General features: G+C 45.2%; 1 protein-coding gene across 1 annotated transcript in view; it reads left to right on the top strand.

Moving 5' to 3' along the window:
• Window positions 1–17064, top strand: part of LOC119441782 (unconventional myosin-Id) — a 52871-nt gene extending 35807 nt beyond the window's left edge. Inside the window, exons 17-22 of the mRNA XM_037706397.2 lie at window positions 718–861; window positions 1907–1916; window positions 2365–2466; window positions 4743–4856; window positions 11133–11287; window positions 11747–17064. Of these exons, the coding sequence (XP_037562325.1) occupies window positions 718–861; window positions 1907–1916; window positions 2365–2466; window positions 4743–4856; window positions 11133–11287; window positions 11747–11921 (700 nt within the window). The 3' untranslated portion in view covers window positions 11922–17064. The remainder of the gene's footprint in view (window positions 1–717; window positions 862–1906; window positions 1917–2364; window positions 2467–4742; window positions 4857–11132; window positions 11288–11746) is intronic.
• Window positions 17065–23858: the final 6794 nt, after the last annotated feature.

Here is a 23858-nt window from a genome sequence, read left to right as displayed (position 1 = left end):
AAGATTCGAGATTGTGAGGTTGGATGTGGACATAGCTTATGGCATTTGCAGTTTCTATTGCAATGTGCGTGTCATGTTATAGTGAATTGTCCAGAATAGAATGTAGGGGTTGGAATTTAGTCAATACAACACTGACACTGCATTAGTAGATATCAGTAAAAGAAGGGTTATTGTAAAAGTAAAAGAATGGATGACGACAGTGGTGCCATTGTCATGGCACCACTGTCGTCATGATTGCTTCTATCATCCTCATCATTGTGCCACTGTTGTTGCTGCCGTGGCATCATTGTCTGCACGTCACCATTTTCATCATCTTATCGTGTTCATCGTGGATTAGTCATCCTCCTTGGCGTTGTGCCATCATCATAGTTGCTATGCCTTAGTGAGATTATTGTTGTTGGGGAGACGTCATCATCGTCATCTTGTTGGCGGTCGAATCATGTTGTCTTCATCACTTCCAAGCTATCGCTGGCTTCACGTCACTGTCTTTGTCCTTATGCTGTAGTCGTCATTGCAGTTGTCGCTGTTGTCATTGTGTTGTCATTGCTGTGCCATTAAATTTTCCTTAATCTGTGTGCCAAGTCAGAATTTTACCAGAATAAACTAAAATGGCATTGCACTTACTTCCTAGGAAATATGTATTTGAATTATGCCACATGTGAACGCCACTGAATTAATGTAGTACAATGTGTTGATGCTCGATGCATGTCTTTGCAGCTGGCGTGGCAGCATGATTCTTCGCAAGGTTCCACGGGAGCAGTGGCCACAACTGCACCTCAAGGTCACAGCTGCAGATGTGCTGGCCGGCAGACGTCGTGACTGGGGACAGTCACGCAAGTGGCACGGCAACTACCTCTCCTGGTGAGAGATGGGTTCTCATGGCCACTTTTTATACCGTATAGACTCGTGCAAGGGCCGCACTTTTTTTTCTACAATTTTGACAAGGTGCGGCGCTTACACGAGACTGAACCTTTTGGTTTGGTCCCGTGTAAGAACCGCTACTACATGGCTCTAATCTAGTCACGGCAAGCGGAAGTACGCAGCACACGAAAAATCGCCGATGCGCGCAACGCGGCATCAGGGCACCGAACGCAATTGCTTCTTCATTGTAAATTTTTTTTCCCCATAATTTTCGGTTGCCAAGTTGGGGTTGCGGCCCTTATACAAGTCTATACAGTAATACAGCTGCACTGAGGCATCTCGCTGCTGATTGCTTCTCATTGCTAAACCCTGTTTTACATCTGAGGTTCATGGTAGGAGCGCAACCAGATACTCACACTCAAGGAACTTCTTGTCCGTAGAAAACCATGTATTTAGAAGCTTGATATAATAAAGTGCACTTATACACCGCTTCAATATAATTAAATTTCACTGGTGCTACGAAAGAATACCGAGACAATAAAGGGAAACTTCCACAGACTCAGGTGGTCAAATGGTTTAATTACATGCGGCTGCTTGGTGCATGTGATCCCGCACCATGCGACCGCCAAAGCAAAGCAGCGTCGTTTTCCATATAAAGCGTAAGTGCAATAATATCCTATCACCCCACACATTATATATGCTTTAAGTGCGAGTAAAAGCCTGCGATGGTGAGCCTAGAAGGATGGTGGCTTGATAAGCGCAGTCTTCCCGCACGAGCAAAGGGAATGGGGGGGGAGGGGAGCGAGTTATGATCAAACGCACGCGAAGGTGGGATTCGAAGGGAGTAGGGGGCAATTTGGCGCATGTCTCCTTTTCTAGTGCAGCCGTAGCCGCGCATGGCTGTTAGCGTGGCTGAACATATGTGGACCGAGTGCCCTGTTTTGAGGTAGTCTGCCTCCTGTGCAAAGACTGGGCGAGTTGAGATGGCGTGGCATCATGTGCTTTCTTCCCACGCATTTAGTTCTGGAGGTTGCGTAATCTTGAGTTTCGGAGATGTATTGAAGTGAGCGGCAGAGGAAGCATTCACTCCCCATTGCCGGCGCTTTTCATGATAGCGTCATCCCACTGTGCGCAATACTATCAGACGCGGGGGCGGAGTGGACTTGAAAGCGTCACTGGATTCGCTTAATTCATACCGCCGATGTGAAATACCGTCCACACGCGGTGAAACTATCTTTCGTCACCAACTCTCAAAATCAACAAAATGAATTTTTTCCTCATTGAAACTTGCTTTTTTCGATTGCCTGATAATACGGGAAATTTTGCTGCCCCTTCTGTGTAAGCAAAATCAATCGGCGACTGTACTTATTTTCATTAAACGTCAAATGTCAGTTTCGATATGACGAAGCAAATTGCTGATTTTATTGACTTTGTTATGTCGAGGTTTTACTGTAGTATGACCAATTGTATAAATTTTACATTCATGTATTTTTACCTGTGCAGACGGCTGAAAATGATGCTTGCCTGCCATACATCACATCTGTCACGGGACTGAAGAGCAAGGACAACTTCCGCAAAGTCGTCTTCTCCAGCTTTGTGAAAAAGGCAAGTGCAGTGTAGCCCACTTATAACGATATATCGGTTATAACGATGAGTCGACTTAACAGTATCAACTTATGCATTAGGGCTATGAGAAAAAAAAACATATATAACGATCGGTTATTCACTGCATATCGGATATAACGATCGAAATTTTGCTTCTGGGCAGCATTTTTTATGCAGAATAATTGTGAAATTTGCGTTCCTGAGTTGCCGTTAACCGATACAGGGCGAAAAGTTTGCCTACATGAGTTCGTATCTGCCGCCATTACCGCGCGGCACATCCCGCTCGCGCGCCGATTGTGAAAGCCACGGAGAGCTTCTCAAGTTGGTGCAGCGTGCACAAGATGGCGCCAGCTGCTTCGTGGCGCTTATGCATCGCCGGCGGTTGTGCGAGCGTTCATAGAAGAGGAGATGAGTGAAAAAAAAAAACATAAGCTGTCTCTCTCTCAGCAAGTGCGGAAATGCGCCACGGAAGCGCAACGGGAGGTGCGCCGACAAAGCGCAAAACGAAACTGCAAATTTTGCGAGAATCGAAAAAGTACGAGCTCGCACAGTCGATGATATCGATGATTACGAATACCGGGAGCGCCACGATCATGAAGGCTAGAAGCAGTGGCTATGCCAATCAAGGAAAAGGCGGGCTTTGTGCGCCAGGCCAAAGCCCCCTGGGCGAAACCAACATGGTGGAAGCCGCTTACATTTACCGAACTCTGGGAGCACGTCGTTACCGACAATGAAATAGGTGGTGCTTCGATAAAGGAGTTTCTGAGTGAAGATAGTGCTGCCTCGTTCTGCGAAGAGATCTCCGACTGGGCGATCATTGTCGCGACAGACGGGGGCGTTGTGCGACGGAGGCGACGACAGCAGCAGCAGTGACGACGATATTGACAATGGCTCTTCATTGACACCAACCCCAATGTTCAGCCTAAGTGCAATGTGGTCGATTGAGTCGCTCATTGATCTAATGCACGCTAAATTATAGCCGCCAGTGTTTGCGCAGCAGCTGGACGCAATGCACACGGCATTGTAAATCCAAAACTTCTGCGAAAGCAAGCGCAGATTTCTATTTCAGCGCGCCAAACAATTGAGGCACTATTTAGAATTAGAAAATAAACATTTTATTCTTCACAGCCTACTTTCTACAACATTGATATCTTAATATCTTATCCCAAGTGGCAAATTTGGTTTCTGGACTACAAAGGTATATTTGGCAGTTTTTTTCTTCTCTTTTTTTGTACGACAGTCCAGATATAGCGATGATCGGTTATAACGATGGGATTTTTCGTATTTCTTGATATCGTTATAAGTGGACTGCACTTACTATTAGAATTTTGAGCTACAGAGGCCACAGCCTCTCAAGGGGCTCTGGAACAGTCTGTGAGATTCAATTACGACATCGGGGGGTAGTTAAACAACTGGCACTACAATTCGGACACTGATTGTTGTGTAGCCAAGACAACTGAAGGGGCGGCCAAAGGCGATAGGCTGACACAAAGGGCAGTGCGGCGCTGGAATGCTGAGCACGAAGTAGGAAACAGCGCGCAAACGTTTCCGGTGGGAATAAGCGACCCAAGCGAGAGCTTTATTGGTTTAATAAATAAGCACGAGTGACATCAGGGCATGTAGTGATGATGATAGCTGTACATACTCTCGAAAGAGAGATGAGAATGTTTCTGCTTACATAACACTGGTCTTAATTTCATTCAGGCAATCAGATAGGTGTTCGAAGATGGGCAGTTTTGCAGTTTTACACCACTAATGTGCACAGCTACGTGCTGTTAAACCGCCATCTGATATTTTCACAAACTGTAATGAATAGCATAATGAAATTTTTCATTTATTTATGCACTGCTGAATTTGTGTTGTGCAAAACCATAATACTGCAGAGCCCCTCTTCTCTCTTAGACAAGTGCACTCCAGTTGAAACAATACAGCACTGAGTTAGTACAGGGATCGCAAATAATAATGTATTTCACTGCTCTTGTGAGTGTAAGCCTGGTCATGTGATTGGAATATCATGAAACGTATGATTCAGTCAAATCTGAATGTATATTCCACCTGAATTCCAGTGTACTAGTTCTCATTGAAAATTATGGGCTGGAATAGTAAGTTGGCAAGCTATAATAATAGTAACTTGGCAAGCTTCCTTGCACCTGAACGTCCAGTATAGTAGACTGCTCGAGAATATTAGTAAAACAATACTGGGAAAACCTGGAAAAATTGGGGGAATTCGAAGGTGCCAACGTAGTAGACATCCTGCTTTTTGTACCTCTCTTCAGGTGAACAGGCACAACCAGGCATCTGACCGTGCACTCGTTGTCACCGACACTTGCATCTACAAGATGGACAACAAGAAATTCAAGTCCCTCCGGTCACCAGTTCCCATCAGTGATGTGAGAATTGTCCTCATTTCACATTTTGTCTTTGCCGCATACCTACTCAATGTGAGTTGCAGCTAGGTACACACTTGCAAGATGTTTAAGGAAAAAAAAAATGGAATATGCTCGGTCGCTGTAACTGTTGCTTTTCTGCACTCATAGAAGGAACACTTCTGCAGTTTTTTTACCTTTCTATTTCTTTAGTGGTTCAGCAGCCCACTAACATTTTAACATGCAGAGTGTGGTGTACTGTGTATAAATAAAACATATGTAGTGACAAATACCGGCGCAAGCAGAGGACGAAGAAGAAGACGTTTCTTGTTGTTGGTGCTCGCTCTCGCTCCGCTTGGCCGTTGCCTGTTTCTGGCCTTCATAAAAACGCCAAGCGCATCTAACCTCTAACGCGTCTTATCAATTGGTGGAGCGTGCTGGTTCCCTCTTCATCCTGGAACTCCGTACCCGGACTCTACCCCCCGCCTCGGCAATGCCTGACGACGCGCCACAGCAGGGTGCTCCCGCACCACCGGTGGTCGCCTGCTCCGGCGTACCACGACAGCGAGACCCTGTCATTTTCAACGGCACCGACGAGCACGACGTCGAGGACTGGCTCACTTCATATGAGCGGGTAAGCGCCCACAATAAATGGAATGACGGCGACAAGCTCAGCTACGTCAACTTCTACCTGGCGGGCGTAGCACAGCTGTGGTTCCACAACCACGAAGCTGATATTGCCAACTGGTCCGCCTTTAAAGCGAGCTTCGCGGAAGTCTTCGGCCGACCCGCTGTTCGCAAGCTCCGCGCCGAACAGCGCTTACGCGGTCGCGCCCAACAATCCGGCGAGAACTTCACGTCCTACATCGAGGATATTGTGGACCTCTGCCGTCGCATCAACCCTGCGATGTCCGAAGCCGATAAAATCAGACACATCATGAAGGGGATCGAGGACGACGCCTTCCACATGCTCATAGCCAAAAATCCCCAAACTGTCACGGACGTGGTTCAGTACTGTCAGAGCTACGACGAGTTGCGGAAACAGCGCATTGCTACACGCCTCCCGAGCTCTGACACAGCCAACATGTCACCGTTAACTGTAGGCTCCGTTTCTGCTGACACCGCAATGCTCATGCGGCAGATACAGCAGTTTGTCCGAGAAGAAGTGGCGCGACAATTGTCGCTTGTTTCCTGCGTCCCGGACTCTGCGCAGGCGCTTGCTCCGACGCTACGACAGGCCATAGAGGAGCAAATTTCTGAGGCTCTCCCAACCACCTACCAGCATCCGCCTGTTTCCGCTCCACTCACCTATGCTGAGGTCGCACGCCGCCAGTCACCAGCAATGCCACTCCGCACAGATCCTGTTCGACCAGCAAATACCTTCTACGCTGCGCGTGCGCCTGTCCACCCGAACTCGCCTCCTTTTCGCCGTCCCGCACCGCCGTCCACTAATCCTTGGCGCACCCAGGACAACAGACCTATTTGCTACTTCTGTTGTCTACCTGGCCATGTCGCACGTTTCTGTCGTCGTCGTGACATCCGTACTAGTGCGGGCGAAGTAAATCAAGGCTACTTTCCTTCTGAGCCACCACACCCGATCTCCTCGCACTCAACTATGAACAGCTGCTCACCGAATCGACGTGACTACGGCCCACGTCGGTCGCCCTCACCACGTCGCCGTTCACTTTCCCCAATGGTTCGTCGCCCCCCACCAGTACAAGCGGAAAACTAGCGCTCGCAGTTCCGGAGGCAAGAACTGTGCTCGTGTCGACAACTTCAAGGCCTCGATTTCTACCTGCGAACGAAATCACCGTGAATATCGAAGGTGTTTCTGTGCAAGCACTTGTCGATACTGGAGCCGCTGTGTCTATTCTTAGTGGAGAACTGTGCCGCAAGCTCAAAAAAATTACGATTCCACTTTCCGACGTCTCCCTGCGTACCGCAACCGCGCACCACATCCACCCTTCAGTGGCATGCACAGCTCGCCTTGTCATTCAGGACGTTTTGTACGTAGTCGAATTCGTCGTTTTTTCACCGTGTAATTTTTTCACCGTGACGTTATTTTGGGTTGGGACTTTCTTGCTGCTAACCATGCCGTTGTTGACTGTGCGCGTGCCGAACTTGAGTTGTCGCCGACGTGTGACGCCGCATCTGACAAGCCGCCTTCTCGAGTGGTCGTCGCCGCGGACACTGATATACCTCCTTTGTCTTGTGTTCTTGTGCCACTTTCTTGCGACTATGCTCCCTCGTCCACCGCCCTGTTTGCGCCCTCCGAAGCCTTCACCTCTCGCAAAGACTTCCTCCTTCCTTTTGCAGTTCTCACAGTCGAAAACTCTTGCAGCGCCATTTATGTCACGAATCGGTCCTCTTCCCCAGCCACCTTATTCCGTGGTGAATGTATCGGTCGGCTTGACGATGTTGATTCCGCCTACTCCACTCAACTACCTGACGACGCGATGAGTCTTCACGTCGACAGCATTACTCCTGTTACCACCGCCGATTCGTCCTCCTTAGAAGCCTTCCTCCCGTCAATTGATTCCGAACTTCCACCTGCCCAGCGTACCCAACTCTTGGAACTGCTCGATCGCTTTCGGCTGTCGTTCGATCATGAGCAATCTGCCTTGGGCCGCACATCCTCCATCGTTCACCACATTGACACCGGCACTCATGCACCCCTACGCCAGCGTCCATACAGAGTTTCTCACGCTGAACGTCGTGTCATTGATGAACAGGTCAACGACATGCTTCATCGTGGCGTAATACAACCCTCGCACAGCCCTTGGGCCTCCCCAGTTGTGCTGGTAAAGAAAAAGGACGGTAGCATTCGATTTTGCGTTGATTATAGGCGCCTTAACAAGATCACACGAAAAGATGTTTATCCGCTGCCCCGAATCGACGACGCTCTCGACTGCTTACAAGGAGCAGAGTTCTTTTCCTCTTTGGACCTTCGATCTGGGTATTGGCAGGTCCCTATGAATGACACTGACCGTCCGAAGACAGCGTTTGTAACCCCAGACGGGTTATACGAGTTTAACGTGATGCCATTCGGCCTTTGTAATGCGCCTGCCACCTTCGAACGCCTCATGGATAACATTCTTAGAGGCCTCAAATGGCACACGTGTCTGTGCTACCTGGACGACGTCGTAGTCTTTTCCAAGGACTTTGACTCCCATCTAAAGCGTCTCGCAAGCGTCCTGACTTGCCTTTCCGACGCTGGACTGCAGCTTAACCTGAAGAAGTGCCACTTTGCCGCCCGCCAGCTTACTATCTTAGGTCATGTTGTCAGCAAGGACGGTGTCCTTCCCGACCCTGCAAAGCTTCGCGCCGTCGCCGAGTTCCCCAGGCCGTCTACGCTGAAGGAGCTCCGTAGCTTTATAGGCCTGTGTTCGTACTTTCGCCGATTCGTGCGTAATTTTGCGTCCATAATCGCCCCCTTAACGCAGCTGCTTGCCAACAGCCAAGGCATCTCGGCATGGTCTACAGCTTGCGAAGACGCGTTTGCCACCTTACGTCATCTTTTGATATCCCCACCTATTCTACGCCACTTTGACCCAGACGCTCCAACAGAAATCCACACAGACGCTAGTGGAGTCGGCCTGGGCGCTATTCTAGCCCAGCGTAAGTCTGGCTTCGAAGAGTACGTCGTCTCTTACGCCAGCCGCACTCTCACCAAAGCGGAAATGAACTATTCGGTCACGGAAAAAGAATGCCTTGCTATCGTTTGGGCAATCACCAAATTTAGACCTTACGTATATGGCCGTCCTTTTGATGTCGTGACTGATCACCACGCCCTGTGCTGGCTGTCGTCATTAAAGGACCCATCTAGTCGCTTAGCTCGTTGGGCGCTTCGTCTCCAGGACTATGACATCCGTGTTGTCTACCGGTCAGGCCGTAAGCATTCGGATGCTGACGCTCTTTCGCGCTCACCACTGCCTGATGAGTCTGGTGCTGCGTCTGTCTCAAGCTATGATTCTTCCTCTCTTACATTGGCCGACATGCCATCCGAGCAACGCCGGGATCCTTGGATAGCATCTCTTCTAGAGTATTTATCTCAGCCATCACCCCGCACCACCGACCGCTCGCTTCGGCGCACTGCTCGCCACTTTGCCATCCGCGAAGGGCTCCTGTACCGCCGCAACTACCTCTCTGATGGCCGTAAATGGTTGCTAGTGATTCCTCGCCATCTACGTTCTGACATCTGTGCCTCTTTTCATGCGGATCCTCAATGCGCCCATGCCGGTGTCCTAAAGACGTATGCACGCCTACGGCTTCGATACTACTGGCGCGGAATGTACCGCTTCGTTCGGCAGTACGTCCGCTCGTGCTCCAAGTGTCAACGCCGCAAGAGCCCACCTAACCAGATAACAGGGCCGCTTCAACCATTGCCTTGTCCCTCCCGGCCTTTCGACCGTATCGGCATTGACTTGTACGGCCCTCTACCGTACACCCCAGATGGAAACCGCTGGGTTATCGTCGCCGTGGACCACCTCACGCGCTACGCCGAAACTTCAGCGCTTCCGGCCGCCACAGCACGTGAAGTCAGGCTCGTTCATCCTTCGCAACCTTGTTCTTCGACATGGTGCGCCTCGCGAGCTACTGAGTGACCTGTGGTCGTTCATTCCTCTCCGAGGCTGTAGAAGCCCTGCTCCGCGAATGCAACATTGTCGATAGAACTACGAGCGCCTATCATCCGCAAACCACTGGTATGACTGAACGCTTCAATCGCACTCTCGGCGACATGCTCGCTATGTACGTTTCCGCTGACCACACTAACTGGGACCGCATCCTTCCCTTTGTTACGTATGCCTACAACAGCGCCACTCAGTCGACCACAGGATTCTCTCCTTTCTTTCTTCTTTATGGTCGCGAACCTTCCTCTTTTATGGACACGATTCTTTTGTATCGCCCCGACGCTTCAGAATCTACGACTCTATCCGAAGCTGCCACCTATGCCGAAGAATGTCGTCAGATCGCACGTTCTCTTACCGCGCAAAACCAGGCCAGCCAGCAACATAGTCGAGACGCCGGCTTGTCCTTTCCATCATATTCACCTGGATCGCTGGTATGGCTCCGCGTTCCCTCGTCTACTCCCGGCCTTTCCACAAAGTTCATCTCAAAGTATGACGGCCCTTACCGGGTTCTACGACAGACGTCCCCGGTCAACTACGTCATTGAGCCCGTTCAGCCATCTACGGACCAACGGCGTCGCGGACGCGAAACTGTTCATGTCGACCGACTGAAGCCGCACTACGACCCACCAGTGCTGCCTGTTCCATAGGTCGCCAGGATGGCTCCTTTTTCGCCGGGGAGTGATTGTAGTGACAAATACCGGCGCAAGCAGAGGACGAAGAAGAAGACGTTTCTTGTTGTTGGTGCTCGCTCTCGCTCCGCTTGGCCGTTGCCTGTTTCTGGCCTTCATAAAAACGCCAAGCGCATCTAACCTCTAACGCGTCTTATCACATAAATGAAAAGCAATGATCGTGTAAATGATTACAGGACACAGAAGTTAAAAAGAAAACTTCAACACCTTACAATTAAACAACAAGCTGCTTTTGTTCATGGTGATGAAAATGAGGGATATTGAATAGGACCTGAAAGGATTGTTGAAGAAATTGAAGCTGTGGTAAAAAAGTACCGTTTTGATAGGACATTGTGAAGAAACAAATATTTAAGTTGAAGAAGCCTTGGGAGTGTTGTGAATCTTGCCGACAGGGTACTGTACATTCATAGAAAGTCTGAATCAGGTAAACAATAGATTTCCTACAACTCGGAAAGTGCAAGGTGCTGGGAAAGGAACAATTTCTGACCAAGTTGGGATATGCAGGCTGGTTTAAATGGCTAGATGCTTTCTAACTAATGGTGCAGTCTGTGCGAAGAAAATGTAACAATTGGTTGTTGGTCAGGGAATTATCTATGCATACCTGCCAACTCTCTCAAATTTTTCATAAAGCTTATGTATTATAGACAAATAAGTTCCGTTCTCGAAAAAATTTCACTCGTCAGTCTCCGACTCTACCATTGGGAGTTTTCTAACGCTAAAAGGGCCCCAGCGGGGTACTTGCTTAAAGCAAGTTTATACAGACAACTTCTCGAAGCAGTCAGAAGGCAAGAGGAAGTAGTACTATGACTGGTGAAGCCACACCTTAGAGACTGACTAGGTGCAGGCCTTACTCATTTTTGCAAAGCAGAGGGTTTTTTTACCGTTGTTATTGAAATTGTAATTATATATATATATAACGAAAGAGAACTAACCCAATTGGACATGGTCGCAGCTAATCACTTCTTTTTTTCCCTTTGCAGCTCACAGGCATCAGCGTCACTTCTGGCCCAGACCAGCTGGCCATTTTGCACCTGCGGGGTAACAATGATCTGGTGGTCTGTCTGGTCACATCCAACACTGCTGACAGCAACAGAGTCGGAGAGCTTGTTGGCGCTGTCGTACGTCAGTGGCAGAGGTGGGTGGGGCATCTACCTCTGTTTTGTGCTTCATCACAATTTTAGATTTCTGTATTTAACAGTATAATTGCAGCTTACTACTTAAATACTGCTGATTTAGAGCAAGCTTCTAGGTAAGGGTAAGCAAATATTTGAAATCTTTAATGCAAACCAAATAGTCCTTGCGATATTTGATATATTTGATTGGTCAGGAATTCATTATTTAGTATTGTTGTATATTCGTTTTTGTTCTCATAGAAGAGATAACGAGACGTATTGATGCAAGTGAGGAGTGCTTTTTCTTTTTTTTTTTTCTTTTTTTTGTCAGCGTCCCCGTTCACACTGTAATATTCGAGATTGTTTATATGCTACCCAGAAGGGTCCACTTCAGGACCCTTTCATATTTTCTCTTCTCTTAGGCATATTCTCTTAGGCATATCTCTCATTCAGTTACACTACCTGGCATCTGTACTTTGCAGGTCTCAGAAGCGGGACCTACGTGTCATGGTGGCCACGCAGCTGCAGTGCATGCTGGGTAACAAGGCCCGCACCGTGTCAGTGGAGAGCACATCCAGCGTCTCGCAGCCAACCTTCAAGAAGGCACCCAACAATGCCCTTGTGCTGCTCTGGCCCAAGGACAGGGCGTCTGCTTAGCGAGCAAGGCCCGTGCGACACATTTGCCTCCTGGAGACACATTCGCCTTGCTTCTTCAGCTACGGACATGCCAGCCGATAGATGGCGTGCGCTAAATAATTCCGCAAGTAGGATTCTCCACATGCCTTCGATGCCGTCACCAACATTGTGGCACTCGTATTCCAAATTTAAATAAGGAATACCAGAATAGGCCTGGTTAGGATGTTGAAGCATCAGTTATGAGTCGGACACTGCCCTTGTAATTAATGTAGCATCAAGTATTACTAGAAAAGGAAACTTTATTATGCTCGCTGTGGATTCTCGTAAAATATGGTTGGAGGATCAGCCGTATGGACGGTGGCAAGCAAAGCTATTCATTATATAGTAGGTGTCAGTTTTTCTTTTACATAACTTTATTAAGGAAGGTAATTACGGATTTGAATATCTGTCATGTAGGCTCGGTTGTTTTGAATGACAAGTGCAAATTTAAATAAAAAAAATAGGGGGTGAGGTATCATCTGCAACTACCAACCCATCTTTATTAAAGACGTGCTGACATCCTCCATTAATCAGACCCACAGAGGTTTGAAGGAGACGAAGACAAAGCACTGACTTCCAAATAAGGCGTTACTTTAATGTAATGCCCATACACACAAATCGGCATGCCTATACTTGCGGACAACTTTCTGTGGCAACAAAGAGAAACTTACAGGAACGGAGCTTTTGTGCATATGTTACTGCACGTGCCATTCTGGCAGCGTTTGACAGCGTTTTTGGTTTCTTGGAGCAGATACTGAATCAGCATAGCTTCCACATGCAATGGTTTTGCATTTGCTTGAACACATAAGAGAGAAGCAGAAAAATAAGTTAAATTTAACACTCATGGGTGCACCTTGTCTTATTTTGCTGTTGTAAATAAAATGTGTATGCTTTCTCTTCCCTGCTGAAAGGGACACTAAAGGAAAACAATAAATCAACTTAGGCAGATGAAGTATTCTTCGAAAACTCTGCTGACGTTAATTACACTGCGATAGGTCAATTATTAGAGGAGAAAATTAAGCTCAAAGTTAATTGTTTTGAATTTCGCACGGGAACCCCAACGTCGGCACTTCAGTGTGACGTCACGACTTCTAAAGTAATTTTTCGTATTTTGGCCACGTTGGCTCAGTAAAAGTTTGCGAAACCTGCCATATTCAGTGTTGGGCTCCTTTAGAACACAATGTAATCAATCTTTACTGCTAAAGAATTAACTGAGACCTAGAAGACGCTGTCAAAATCCATGACGTCACGGGGAGCTGGTGCAGGAACTTCAAAGGGGCATCGCCACTCGCCTTCTGTGTTTTTCGTTTTTTTTTTTTTTTCTGGCTTACCAGGCGACTTCTTGCGGCAAGAGTATTGTTTTCAGTATTGTGGAAGGGTAATCTACTGATACAGAAGAAATCATTTCTCTCTTTAGTGTCCCTTTAAGCTAATGCGAATGAAAATGTGGGACATCTTTCAGCAACGCTCTTGTGTGTGCTTTGCCTTTGTAACTTTTATTTCATTGCCACAGAAAGTTGTCTGCGAGTATAGCATGCATGCTGTGTACCAACGCAACTGTGCAGAGAGTGCCAATTTGCATGTGTGGCACATTGAAATAAAACCATTGTTAGAAGTCAGCATTGTGTCCATTTTAAATGTGTACTGGTCTGGCTGAAAGTGACGCACCAATTATACTAGAGATGTTGCAAGCATGTGAAAGAATCCTGCTTGCGGAATTTTGTAAATTGTCTATTAGAGGAACACTGAGTAAACGCAGTGACCAAGCTGAGGCTTGCCTTCTGCAAGTGCAAGCTGCCTGCAACGTGCAATTCAATGTGCGAAACATGTATCCTACTAGGTTTATATACATTTTTGCTTATTCCTTTTTTTTTTTTTTTCGACTCCACTTGTAGGCAACATTTATGCTACAGAAAGCAATAGAGCTGTTAGTGAGTTGTTTTGCGACTGCAGAGCTCTTTAATGTTACGGTGTTAGTTCAGCCCCAGTCTAAAAAACACTTTAAGTGCTTTAATTTTCATTCTTTTTCTAAGACGAACAGGTGCAGCGCACACCTATGGATCAGTGCATCCCATACACACTATAAATGGGGAGTTTTTTTCCCCACTTTTGCTACTTGAAGAACCGTGATCATGAACAACTGCGCTAAACATTACCACTCTGGGATTTTCTCCTCTGGCTTCCTTCTTGTTATTAAATGGGGACAAAGGCACCAGTGTATTTTCTCATACTGTATTAATGCATTACAAACACCCGGCGAATGTGACAGTACTATATTACCAGCCATCGCGAACTTCCACTATAAATGGCACTGGAACCCTCTGCCAACAGTCTTGTTACTGCTAACTAAAGTTCTTTCAACGGGTTTCTGGTGTAATCACTGGAAAACGTCATCTCTTGTCTTGGATACTAAGTCACCAGTGTCCAGTATGTTCCAGCTGCCATTGAGATGCAAGCTACACCCCACATATTCTTCTGCCCATCGAAAGTAAATTTTACGTGGTAGACCAAACTTAGCTACGACAAGCACATTTTAACAAAATGATATTGTGGCCAGCTCTGTGGTCCCGTTTGCAGGCCCTTTATACTTTCTTTCTTTCCGAACACAAACATTATCGTTGATGGCATTGGTCATGGCTCCTTTCTCTTGTGTGCAGCAATGGGTGGACTATAAATAACAGTGTATGAGCTAATGGTAACCGAATCTTTAATAACAGCCTGACAATATGTTGGTGCCTTCCTTACTGCCTCCTGTATTAGCTCCTTTAACCTTGGCAGTTTCATGTTGTACAGCTATACAGAGGCAGTCGTGTGTGTCAACACCTAGTGTCGCTAGATTCACTTCAATTGGGACAACACCCTGTTTTTGAGGCTGCGTGTTGTGGTGGCAGTTTTGTCCCAAGGTGCGCAATGTAGTTTCTTGCTTTTTGCATCAAACTTGCAGGACCCATATGACTATATTTTCATAGCGGGTGTACAGGATGTTGCATTCATAAGGTAGCCCTGGTGTGGCTAAATCTCTTGTGGCTAAATCTCTGGCTAGATTGCAATTTTTGCCCAGGCATGGCATTTCGTTGGTTAGCATGTTTGGATGTAGGTAGTATTTAGTTCGTTTCATCCATAAGTCAAGTGCACATGTATCACATGTGGCGATCCGGATAAAAAGTGCGATTTTTCTCTGTGTAAGAAATAGTGGCTTCATCTATTGTCAAGAGGATGAAACAATGGCAAGCATTAATATGCTCTTCTTTGATGGAAGCGGCATTGTTCCTTTCACTGAGAAAAAGCTACTCTTTTCATTCAGCACTGCTGGAGGCGATGTGAGTTTGCGACTTATACGAGACAGAACAGGCAGGTAGTGCATCTGAAGATAGTATTAAGCAAAGTGCACCTCACAATGCTACCTCGGTGCAAAACCCTAATGCTAACAGAAAAGCAGTTTAACTGGAAGAGCCTTTTAAACTTCATTGATAAAATATTTGTTACATAAACCAAGTGCATTGTACAATTATAGAGAGCTATCAGTGAACAGAGGAAATGCCAGTCTCTGTTATGGATTTGTACTTTAACATTCATTTCTGGATTCCGGAGTACTGTGATGAGTAAGTGCTTGCTTCATACTTTTTGTGTACATTTTAAATGATTGAGTGCTGAAGATCAAGTGTGTTCTAGTTCATTGCAAAGGTAGAGGAAGGCAGAAAGTGCAATTCTGTCATCGAAAAAGTACATAGAATATTTAATGAATAATCGTCTCAAGCAACTGTGGCTGTCACTGGGTCTTTATTATCGTGACTTTTGGTGCGAAATGTCCTGTCATTCCGAAAATATTGGGGTTGCTGCACAACATTGTAAATAGTACTTTTGTTTAATGTGCTGCTGAGTGTTTTATTTTTTTGTATACAAGACTGTCCTAATGAGTGCCTTTAAGCACACTGTTGCAGCGTGCCTTAGTCAACTATGTGAGCTTGTGGCTTTTTAATGCAAGTTTGGTAGCAATGTTATAAGGGGGGGGGGGGGGGGGGGTTATGCAAGCATACAAAGCAATTTTTGTCACTGTTTCATGACCAATATTTTCTTCTTTTGAAGTTTTCCTTGTAGTTTTTAACTATGCACTGTATACCATATTTGTGCTGAACAAAGTATTTCTACGCATAGCTGTATAAAGGTTTAAATTACTGCGAAGACACGTACAAGTCATAGTTGTAGGTATTGTTTTGGTGATGCTGAGGAACGCCTCAAGCTGTGCAAAGTGAGGATCGAGTGTTTGTTGTTGAATGAGTGTGCATGGAAATAAGCTAGTAGCAGGCATAGAACAAATCGAGCTATTAACGAAACAAATAAAACCTTTTAATAAACCTTTTCTTGATGGAGAAAGGGATGCGAGAACAGCTGTGCTATAGTGATCATTAAGCTTTTTCAGTCAATAAACTTTTATGCACCGCAGTACCCATGAACAAATAGAATTGAACCTTGTTACAACACTTGCATTTGACAGAAAATGCTTTCATTACATCCAATATTAGTTATAAGCATATATTCATTGCATGCTGATATCAGTGAGAAAATTTTATATTTACTTCATTATACCTGACAATTCGATCTAACCATGTTCATTATATCAACATTCGACTGTATAACAGTTTCTAATCCTGGAATGGATTAGCAAAGTCAACACTTATGTCTTCAAGTACCACTGTTCGCTTAAATCTTGACACAAAATTGGAAGAGCTCTAGATCTGAATTCTGCATGTATTTGCTTTAAAATCTTTTGTTTCTGCACAAGCAAATATTTTTGGATGTAGTGTGTAACAGTTTCAACTTGGGTCCAAAAGCTGTGCCCATCCCGTGTTACATGTGATGCTGATGAAAGGACAAGTTGAAAATGCAAAGGGCTGTAGTGTGTTATATAGTGGTGACAAAAAAACCTTTTGTAAAGAACAGTCTGGCTGCTTCAAGCACATTGTGCCTTTTCAACCATGCACTTGTACCGTTTTTCTAGCTCTGTGATGCCATCAAGCTACCTTCTAATGTTTCGTAAATTTGGATGCTGTTGGTTTTTGTGTTGTTTATCAGCAGCCAATATTTATCTGTCCTGTTGTAAATAAAGAACGATTTGCACAATTGCCAGGTGACTTGAAGTAGTATGCTTGCACTGATATGCAGAATTTTGCTTACTTCTTGTTTGATATGTTAGTTCCAATGTTTTTTGAACAGAAAAAAAAATTATGCAGATCTAATGCACATTTTAAAATCTATGTGAAGTGAACCTTTGGTGTAGCAGTTAAGAGGAAGCTTTAGCTCGGGCCCAACTCCAATGCCGCCTTTTCAAATACATGTAAAATGCAGAAACACTTTTCTGAGATAACCACTGGGCCAATTTTAATTAAACTTGTTGAATTTGAGAGAGACGGGTAAATTCTAGTGACTGTTGAAAGCACAATTTCAATTTAGGGCTTGAATGTCTTAAATGTTTTGTTAAAAAATTGGTCTGAAAAAAATAGAATCACAAAGTTTAGAACTTCGTAGCTCTGCGCCTAGAACAGATATCGTTGTTCTGTAAACTGTATCCATTAGACCATCCAAAGAGGGCAGATTTGGTATGTCAATTTATATTTTATGTGAACTCGTTACATTGTTTACAAGCCTTTTGCAAAAGTACTGCTCACAAATTAGTGGTCTATTTGAGAGCCATGTATAAATATATCAATTTCGTCCGCTTTAGATGTACCCATAGGTGCAATTTAGAGAATTCTGATATCATTTTGCATTACTGAGTTAGAGTTGTAAACTTTATAGTTTCATTTTCTAAAAATTTTCTATTTTTGCAAGTTCTTATTAAAACACTGACGACCTAAATCAAAAGTTAGCAACCAACCGTCACTAGATTTTAACTTTTAAATTGCAACAAACCTCATCAAATTTGGTGCAGTGGTTACCAAGAAAAACCATTTCTCTTTTCCCATGTATTTAGATAGGAGGCCCGGAGCTAAAACTTCCTCTTAATTAAATGCTGCAAAACTGTTGATCTGCTGCAACGCCGTTTGTAGCTTAACGATTATGTGCCTGCCTGGAAAATCGGCAAGACCCAGAAACCCCCATCACACAACCCACGTTATCCACGCGACCGCGGATTACACCGTCTCCGGGATTGGACCACTTTTGACCACACCGCCTATGAGATCAGCCCAGTTTACTAATGTGCAATTTCCAGGGCCAGCCTGGAATTTCTTACTCGGCAAGAAGCTGACTGAGCCACATCCTAGGAAAGCAGTCATAGAAAGCTTCATTTTAATAAAGGAATTATGCGCTTGAAGGTGTATATTCACTGCGCTGAGGATGTTTAGGTACAAGAGTTGCGAAGCGGGGCCCTCCATTCCATTTCTACTCCATTCTCGGGAGGGAAGAGCCTTCGCAATTCCATCAACTTCTCGGAATGGTGACAATGGCTCAGCTATTCCCACTGCTCGAATGGCTGAACATGATACTTAGTAGTGCAAAAACACGAAATAAAAGATAACAGTGAGAGGCGAGAGGAAAACAAAGCGCTCGTCTTTCCTTTCCTCTCGCCTCTCACTTTTATCTTTTATTTCGAGTGTTTGCCCTACTAAGTATCATGGTAAGTAAACACCAACTCGCCCAAGAAGAAGTTATTCTGGAATGGCTGAGCTGGTCCATTCCGTTCCTCCTATTCCAGTCAATGAATGCTTTCTCTATAATTGCTGACTACTTGTGCTTTTCTGTCTTTACGAGCTAAACACAAAAACAGGCTGCAAAGCATCTTCCGGGTGCCATAAAATTCTGTACATAACGTTGCTTGTAATGTTACGCATGGAATTTTATGGCACCAGGTAGATGCGTTGCGGCCTGTTATCTTTGCATCGCATTGTTGCCTCTACACTCTGACATCTGCTGTTGAAAAAAAAGCCTCTTGGCAATTTCGGTGTAGGTAAAAATTTCTCTGCCTATGTGCTGTGAAAACGATTGTGAGCCCTCAAAAGAAGCAGGTCAATTCCACGAGAGGTCGAAACAGGGGCTATATTGGATTTTTTTTTTCTGATAATTTTGCATATTACACACACGTGATTGAATAGTGCTAAACTGCTACTTCTATTTAAAGAAAGCTATTAATAAACGGGGGAAGAAACATCCAAGGTCATCGAGCACAAAGACAATTTTACAAAATTTACTTTTTCGTAACTTTGTGACAATGATTAAGGTCACGCGAGTAAAATATAGAAAATATCTTTATTTCCAGTACAAATAGAAGCAAAGGGGAAGAAGCCCACAACATTTTCTGGATTTGTGAACAAAGGAAAGATTTCTTTAAAGAATCTCGAAAACTCGGCATTTTTCAAACGTGCTCATCTTTGGGACTGTGTTCCTAGTTCTCTGCACATCCCAGCTTGTTGCAATTTACAGCAGAGTTAGGCCTTTAGGTGGATAGCAAACCTGTGCAATTTTGTTCTTCTAATTATTAGAGTAACTTTTTTTACTCAAAACATCAAAATTAGAAAAATGTCTATAAACCCCACCCCACCTTTCAGTCTCGTTTAGTTACCCAAATTGTTCTCCGAGGACCTGCGAAATAATATTAGGAAAAAAAAATGTTGCATCTTTTTTATTGGAACAGCTAAAAATATTCTCATATTGTGTTTCGAGAGAGTGGTTCATAGTGCAGAAATGAGCCTCTCTTGCAAAAAGGTAATACAAGGACACACTTCTTTCTCTCCTGAGCCTTGCTCAGCGGTAAGAATAGGGTATTTGCAGTCAGTGGAAAATATTCTTGGGAAGAAAAGCTTTTTGAACAAAATGCACTCGCATAGTTCGCAACTAATACAGCAGCCGATATTCCTCATCAACAGGCAGCACACCCAGTGCCGACTTTCCTTTCTTTCATCTGATTGCAAGGAACGAAATTAGCGTCTTGGATGCTAATGAATGCATTCACTCAATGCGTGTGTTGCATTGTCACACTATTCTAAAATTAAAAGGTTGTTATGAAAGGCAAAGATAACTTGTGTTCATTTTCACACCAGATGCGATCAACCAGAGTTTAAAAAGTTTCGATTATGTTAAGTTTGGTGGAAGAAGTTTTGGCAACAGACAAAATATGTTTAGAGCGAGTCACGCCCGGTCTGCATAGCCAAACGTGCCATGAGTGGATGCCTTGCACACGGGTCACTGGTTCCCACTCCTTCCTTTTGTAATCACGGAAGCACTCAATCATGCTCGCAAGTGCATGAGTCATCTGAATGTTTTGAGCTTGCCTTCAGTTGTGCGGCCATTTCAGATGCCGACTGTATTACTTTGCTGTTTTCTGCCCGTAGGTCGTGAAAAGAATTAAGATTGATGCTTTACGACACCTCCAGCTTCGTCACACGAGTTCTTTGTGTGTCCGGTCGCAGGGAACAGTCACTTTACTGACTCCTGATTTTTTACAGTGAAGCTGTTAAGGGCTCACTCTTCGATGGTTGCGTCCGGCAATAGAAAAAAACTCTCATTGGCTGTATGCTAGCTGTATGTGCGAGTGAAAGCGCACGAGGGCAAGGGACGCGCGCTTTCACAGGGAGCGAACGCAAGGCAGAGAGAAAACGCGACTTATGTGTGAGGGAAAGTGCACGAGAGCGAGGGACGCGCGCTTTCACGGGGAGCGAACACACGGCGGAGAGCAAACGCGACTTCCCAGTGGAAGGGGAGCGGTGGGCGAGGAGGGCATCGAGGCACCCTAGACTGTGCGTGTGCCCCACTCTCCCACTGCAGCGCATGCGCGCAGCCCTGCCGGCCTCTGCCGCCTGTGCCGCAGACTCTCTCTAGGCTCTCTCCCGCCTCTCCCCTAACAGTGTCGACAACGACGTTTAGCCGTTCCGTCACGTAACCAGCATTTTGACAGCGGTTGTATGCAGTCACACAAACAACGCGCACAACTGTTGTCGACGGCGGCAGCGTTTTGCCCGCGTTCGCACCGAACGCACGCGGCGTTGGTGACGTGTTTATGAAGAACGTGCCAACCTTTGCCATACACCCTATGGCGGTGTACCGCAGCGACCATAAGGGCATGGTCCCTGTGGTCACAAAATAAACGAAAACCACCGGATCATATATATTTCTCATTCTTTAATAGTTCAAATAACCAATTACACTATCACATCCCTGTAAAAAAAAAGCAGTTGACTCCAATTTGGCAATTTTCAATTGGTACCAAGTGGAAAATTTCCAATCCTAAATTAGTACATAACTGCACCAATTGAACCAACTGGAACGTGACCAATTGGTTTTTGTTGGAGTCATCAATTGTACCCAATGGGTGCCAATTGGTTTGAAACCAATTGGTTGGAATGACCAATTGTACCAATGGGCAATACAAATACACATTTATGGCCCACAAAGCAAACCTAAATAATATTCCAGCTGTCAGGAACAGGTTTGCTGTAGCCTTAGTACTGCATGCATAGCTATAACTCATACCAGTTTCCTTGAATGGGTTCATAAACTGAAAGTATGATTTCCCAGTTGGTTACGTTCTAGTTACTTTATTCCTATCGGTAGCCCAATTGGACTCAGTTGGGATTAATATGTAAGGTGGGCCTAAATGGTTCAAACTGGCATGTCCAATTGGACTCAATTGGTTGCATCCCTGACTCAATCGTAACCAATTGGAGGTAAGGATTTCCCAATGGGCCCAGTTGATTCCAATTGGCAAGTCCAGTCGGACTCAATTGATTTCACTTTGACTCAATCATAACCAGTTGGAACTAGGGATTTTCCAATTGGTTCCAATTGGGTCCAGTACATTTCATTTAGCAACTCCAATTGGCTTTTCTGACCCAATCATAACCGGTTGGAAGTAAGGATTTTTCAGTTGGTTCATATATTGATCCCATTTGATTCCTATTGGAAAAGCTAATTGGAGTCAATTTTTTTTTTTTTGACTGGGATCTTAATAGTCATAATTGGAAACACATAATTCCCACCATAGTATAGCTTCGCTGGTCTTCCATCGCCACCCCAGTGGAAGGGCTGACAGTTTTTTTTATGTGAAAGCGCGTAGAATTGAAATTTGGTTTTTTTAAGTGGCTTGTGGCACCGTCACTTACGTAAGTGACATATGCTTTCTGGGGGGACTTCAATAAGGCACTCGTGAATCTTGTTTAATGCGAAGCAAGCATGGATTGCATCGTGCAACGCTTCATCGCTTATATCAGAATAACTGCATGTTGTTTTTCTGATGGTTACAACACAGGTGAAAACTGACACTTGTGCCAGGATTGAATCTCATCTGAAACAATGGCAGTCCAGTTTTCTGCAAAGTCAAAATGCAGAACATGGGATGCTTGCCACTCACATTGTTTTGCTTTACGAATACTTGTTTTGCTTCACGGCAGCCTGTGTCTGCCGTACATAGTCATGTGGAAGCCACTTGGAGATCCACTTAGCCAGTTCCTTGATAAACCAAGTCGGCTGTGATGTTTTCTTTACAGTGTCTCCATTTGCCCAAACCACACATGTGACCTCAGCCTCGTGTGGGGCTCCCATTGTTCTCATATATAGTTATTCCATCACTCATAGGACACAGTTCAATCAGCTATAGATAGCATTTCATTGTTGGTGAGGTGCAGACAAACAGTTCTTAAAGTCCTTGAGTTTATATGCATCGCCCATCAAACTTACTAATGCATAAATGCAGAGCTCAGCGTTGGCACAATACATGCAAAGGCACACTTCTTGGTGGAGTTCTGCCCACCTATATCGGCTAATCAACCTAGCTGGTTTTTTCATTTTATTTTTTTAATATGACACATGAAGCATGTTAGAAATTAACTGATGAATTAATGTAGAAGGTGGAAGGCTACATACATGAATAATGCTACTGCATCAAGTGGCTTAGTGGAACCAGAGAAGCCGTCAACAATTTTTATATTGCACTACTGTATAGTAACTGCGACACAATAACCCAGTGAAACAGAAAACAGTCATCATTCAATTTATTTATTGTCGATCGTTTTTATTACACGCGTAATTGGCAACAAAGCCTCGCATATGTAACTGAGAAGGGTAAACGGCTGGATTGGCCTATTCAGTCGAACATCGATATAACGAAGTCGTACTTGCAACGAAAAACTTCGTTAAATTGCTAATTTCCTTATTCGAGGTTTTAAGGTTTCAGCATTAAAGACAACTTTACAAATCCCCAGAGTATTCCTGGTAGATAGTATATCTTGTTAGTATAAGCACTTATAAACAAATTGCAAGAAGGTCGGGTCACAATAGCCCGGTTATGAGTGCCAGCGCGTGCGGTGCAGATCGCGCCGAGAGCAATGCATCCACGTGGCTCACGGCGTCCGAGGTTTACGTGTGCTGCGTCGCGCGGCGCTGTAAATCTTGGACGACATAGCTGACCGCTCTTAGTGCCCGCAGCGGGCGCCCACCAATTAAAAACAGAAGTGTAAAAAGATACGGATATTGGTCCTAAATAAAAAAAAAAACGCTTAACCTTGCACTCGGCCGCGCAACGCTTGAAACAGCGAAGCTGGGCGAGCGTAGCCCAGCATTTTCCGGAAGTGCGCTCGAACTTTTCATCTTATTATTCATGATGATGATAATTTCTTTTCGCGCGTCTCGGACTTGCGGCCGTCACTGCGCGTTGCATAGCGCAGCTTGCAACACCGACACGTACCGCGTTGCAATGCCGACACTGCGTTCTACCGCGTTGCAATGCCAAACAACGCGTTCCAGCAGACCCGCTCCGTGAATGCGTCTCTCTCTCTCTTTCTCTCTCTCTCGCTCTCATTTTCTTTATCTCTCTCCCGAGCATAGCGCACAAAACCTATTCACCTCGCAGAGCACGAGCGTGTGAACGCGCCAGCTGTGGACGAAGACGACGACGCTCGAACGCTATCAAATGGTTCGCATAAATGGATG

Source organism: Dermacentor silvarum, chromosome 2 (assembly GCF_013339745.2).
Source record: "Dermacentor silvarum isolate Dsil-2018 chromosome 2, BIME_Dsil_1.4, whole genome shotgun sequence".
Lineage (NCBI taxonomy): Eukaryota > Metazoa > Arthropoda > Arachnida > Ixodida > Ixodidae > Dermacentor > Dermacentor silvarum.
This window is presented reverse-complemented; position numbering and strand designations above follow the sequence as displayed.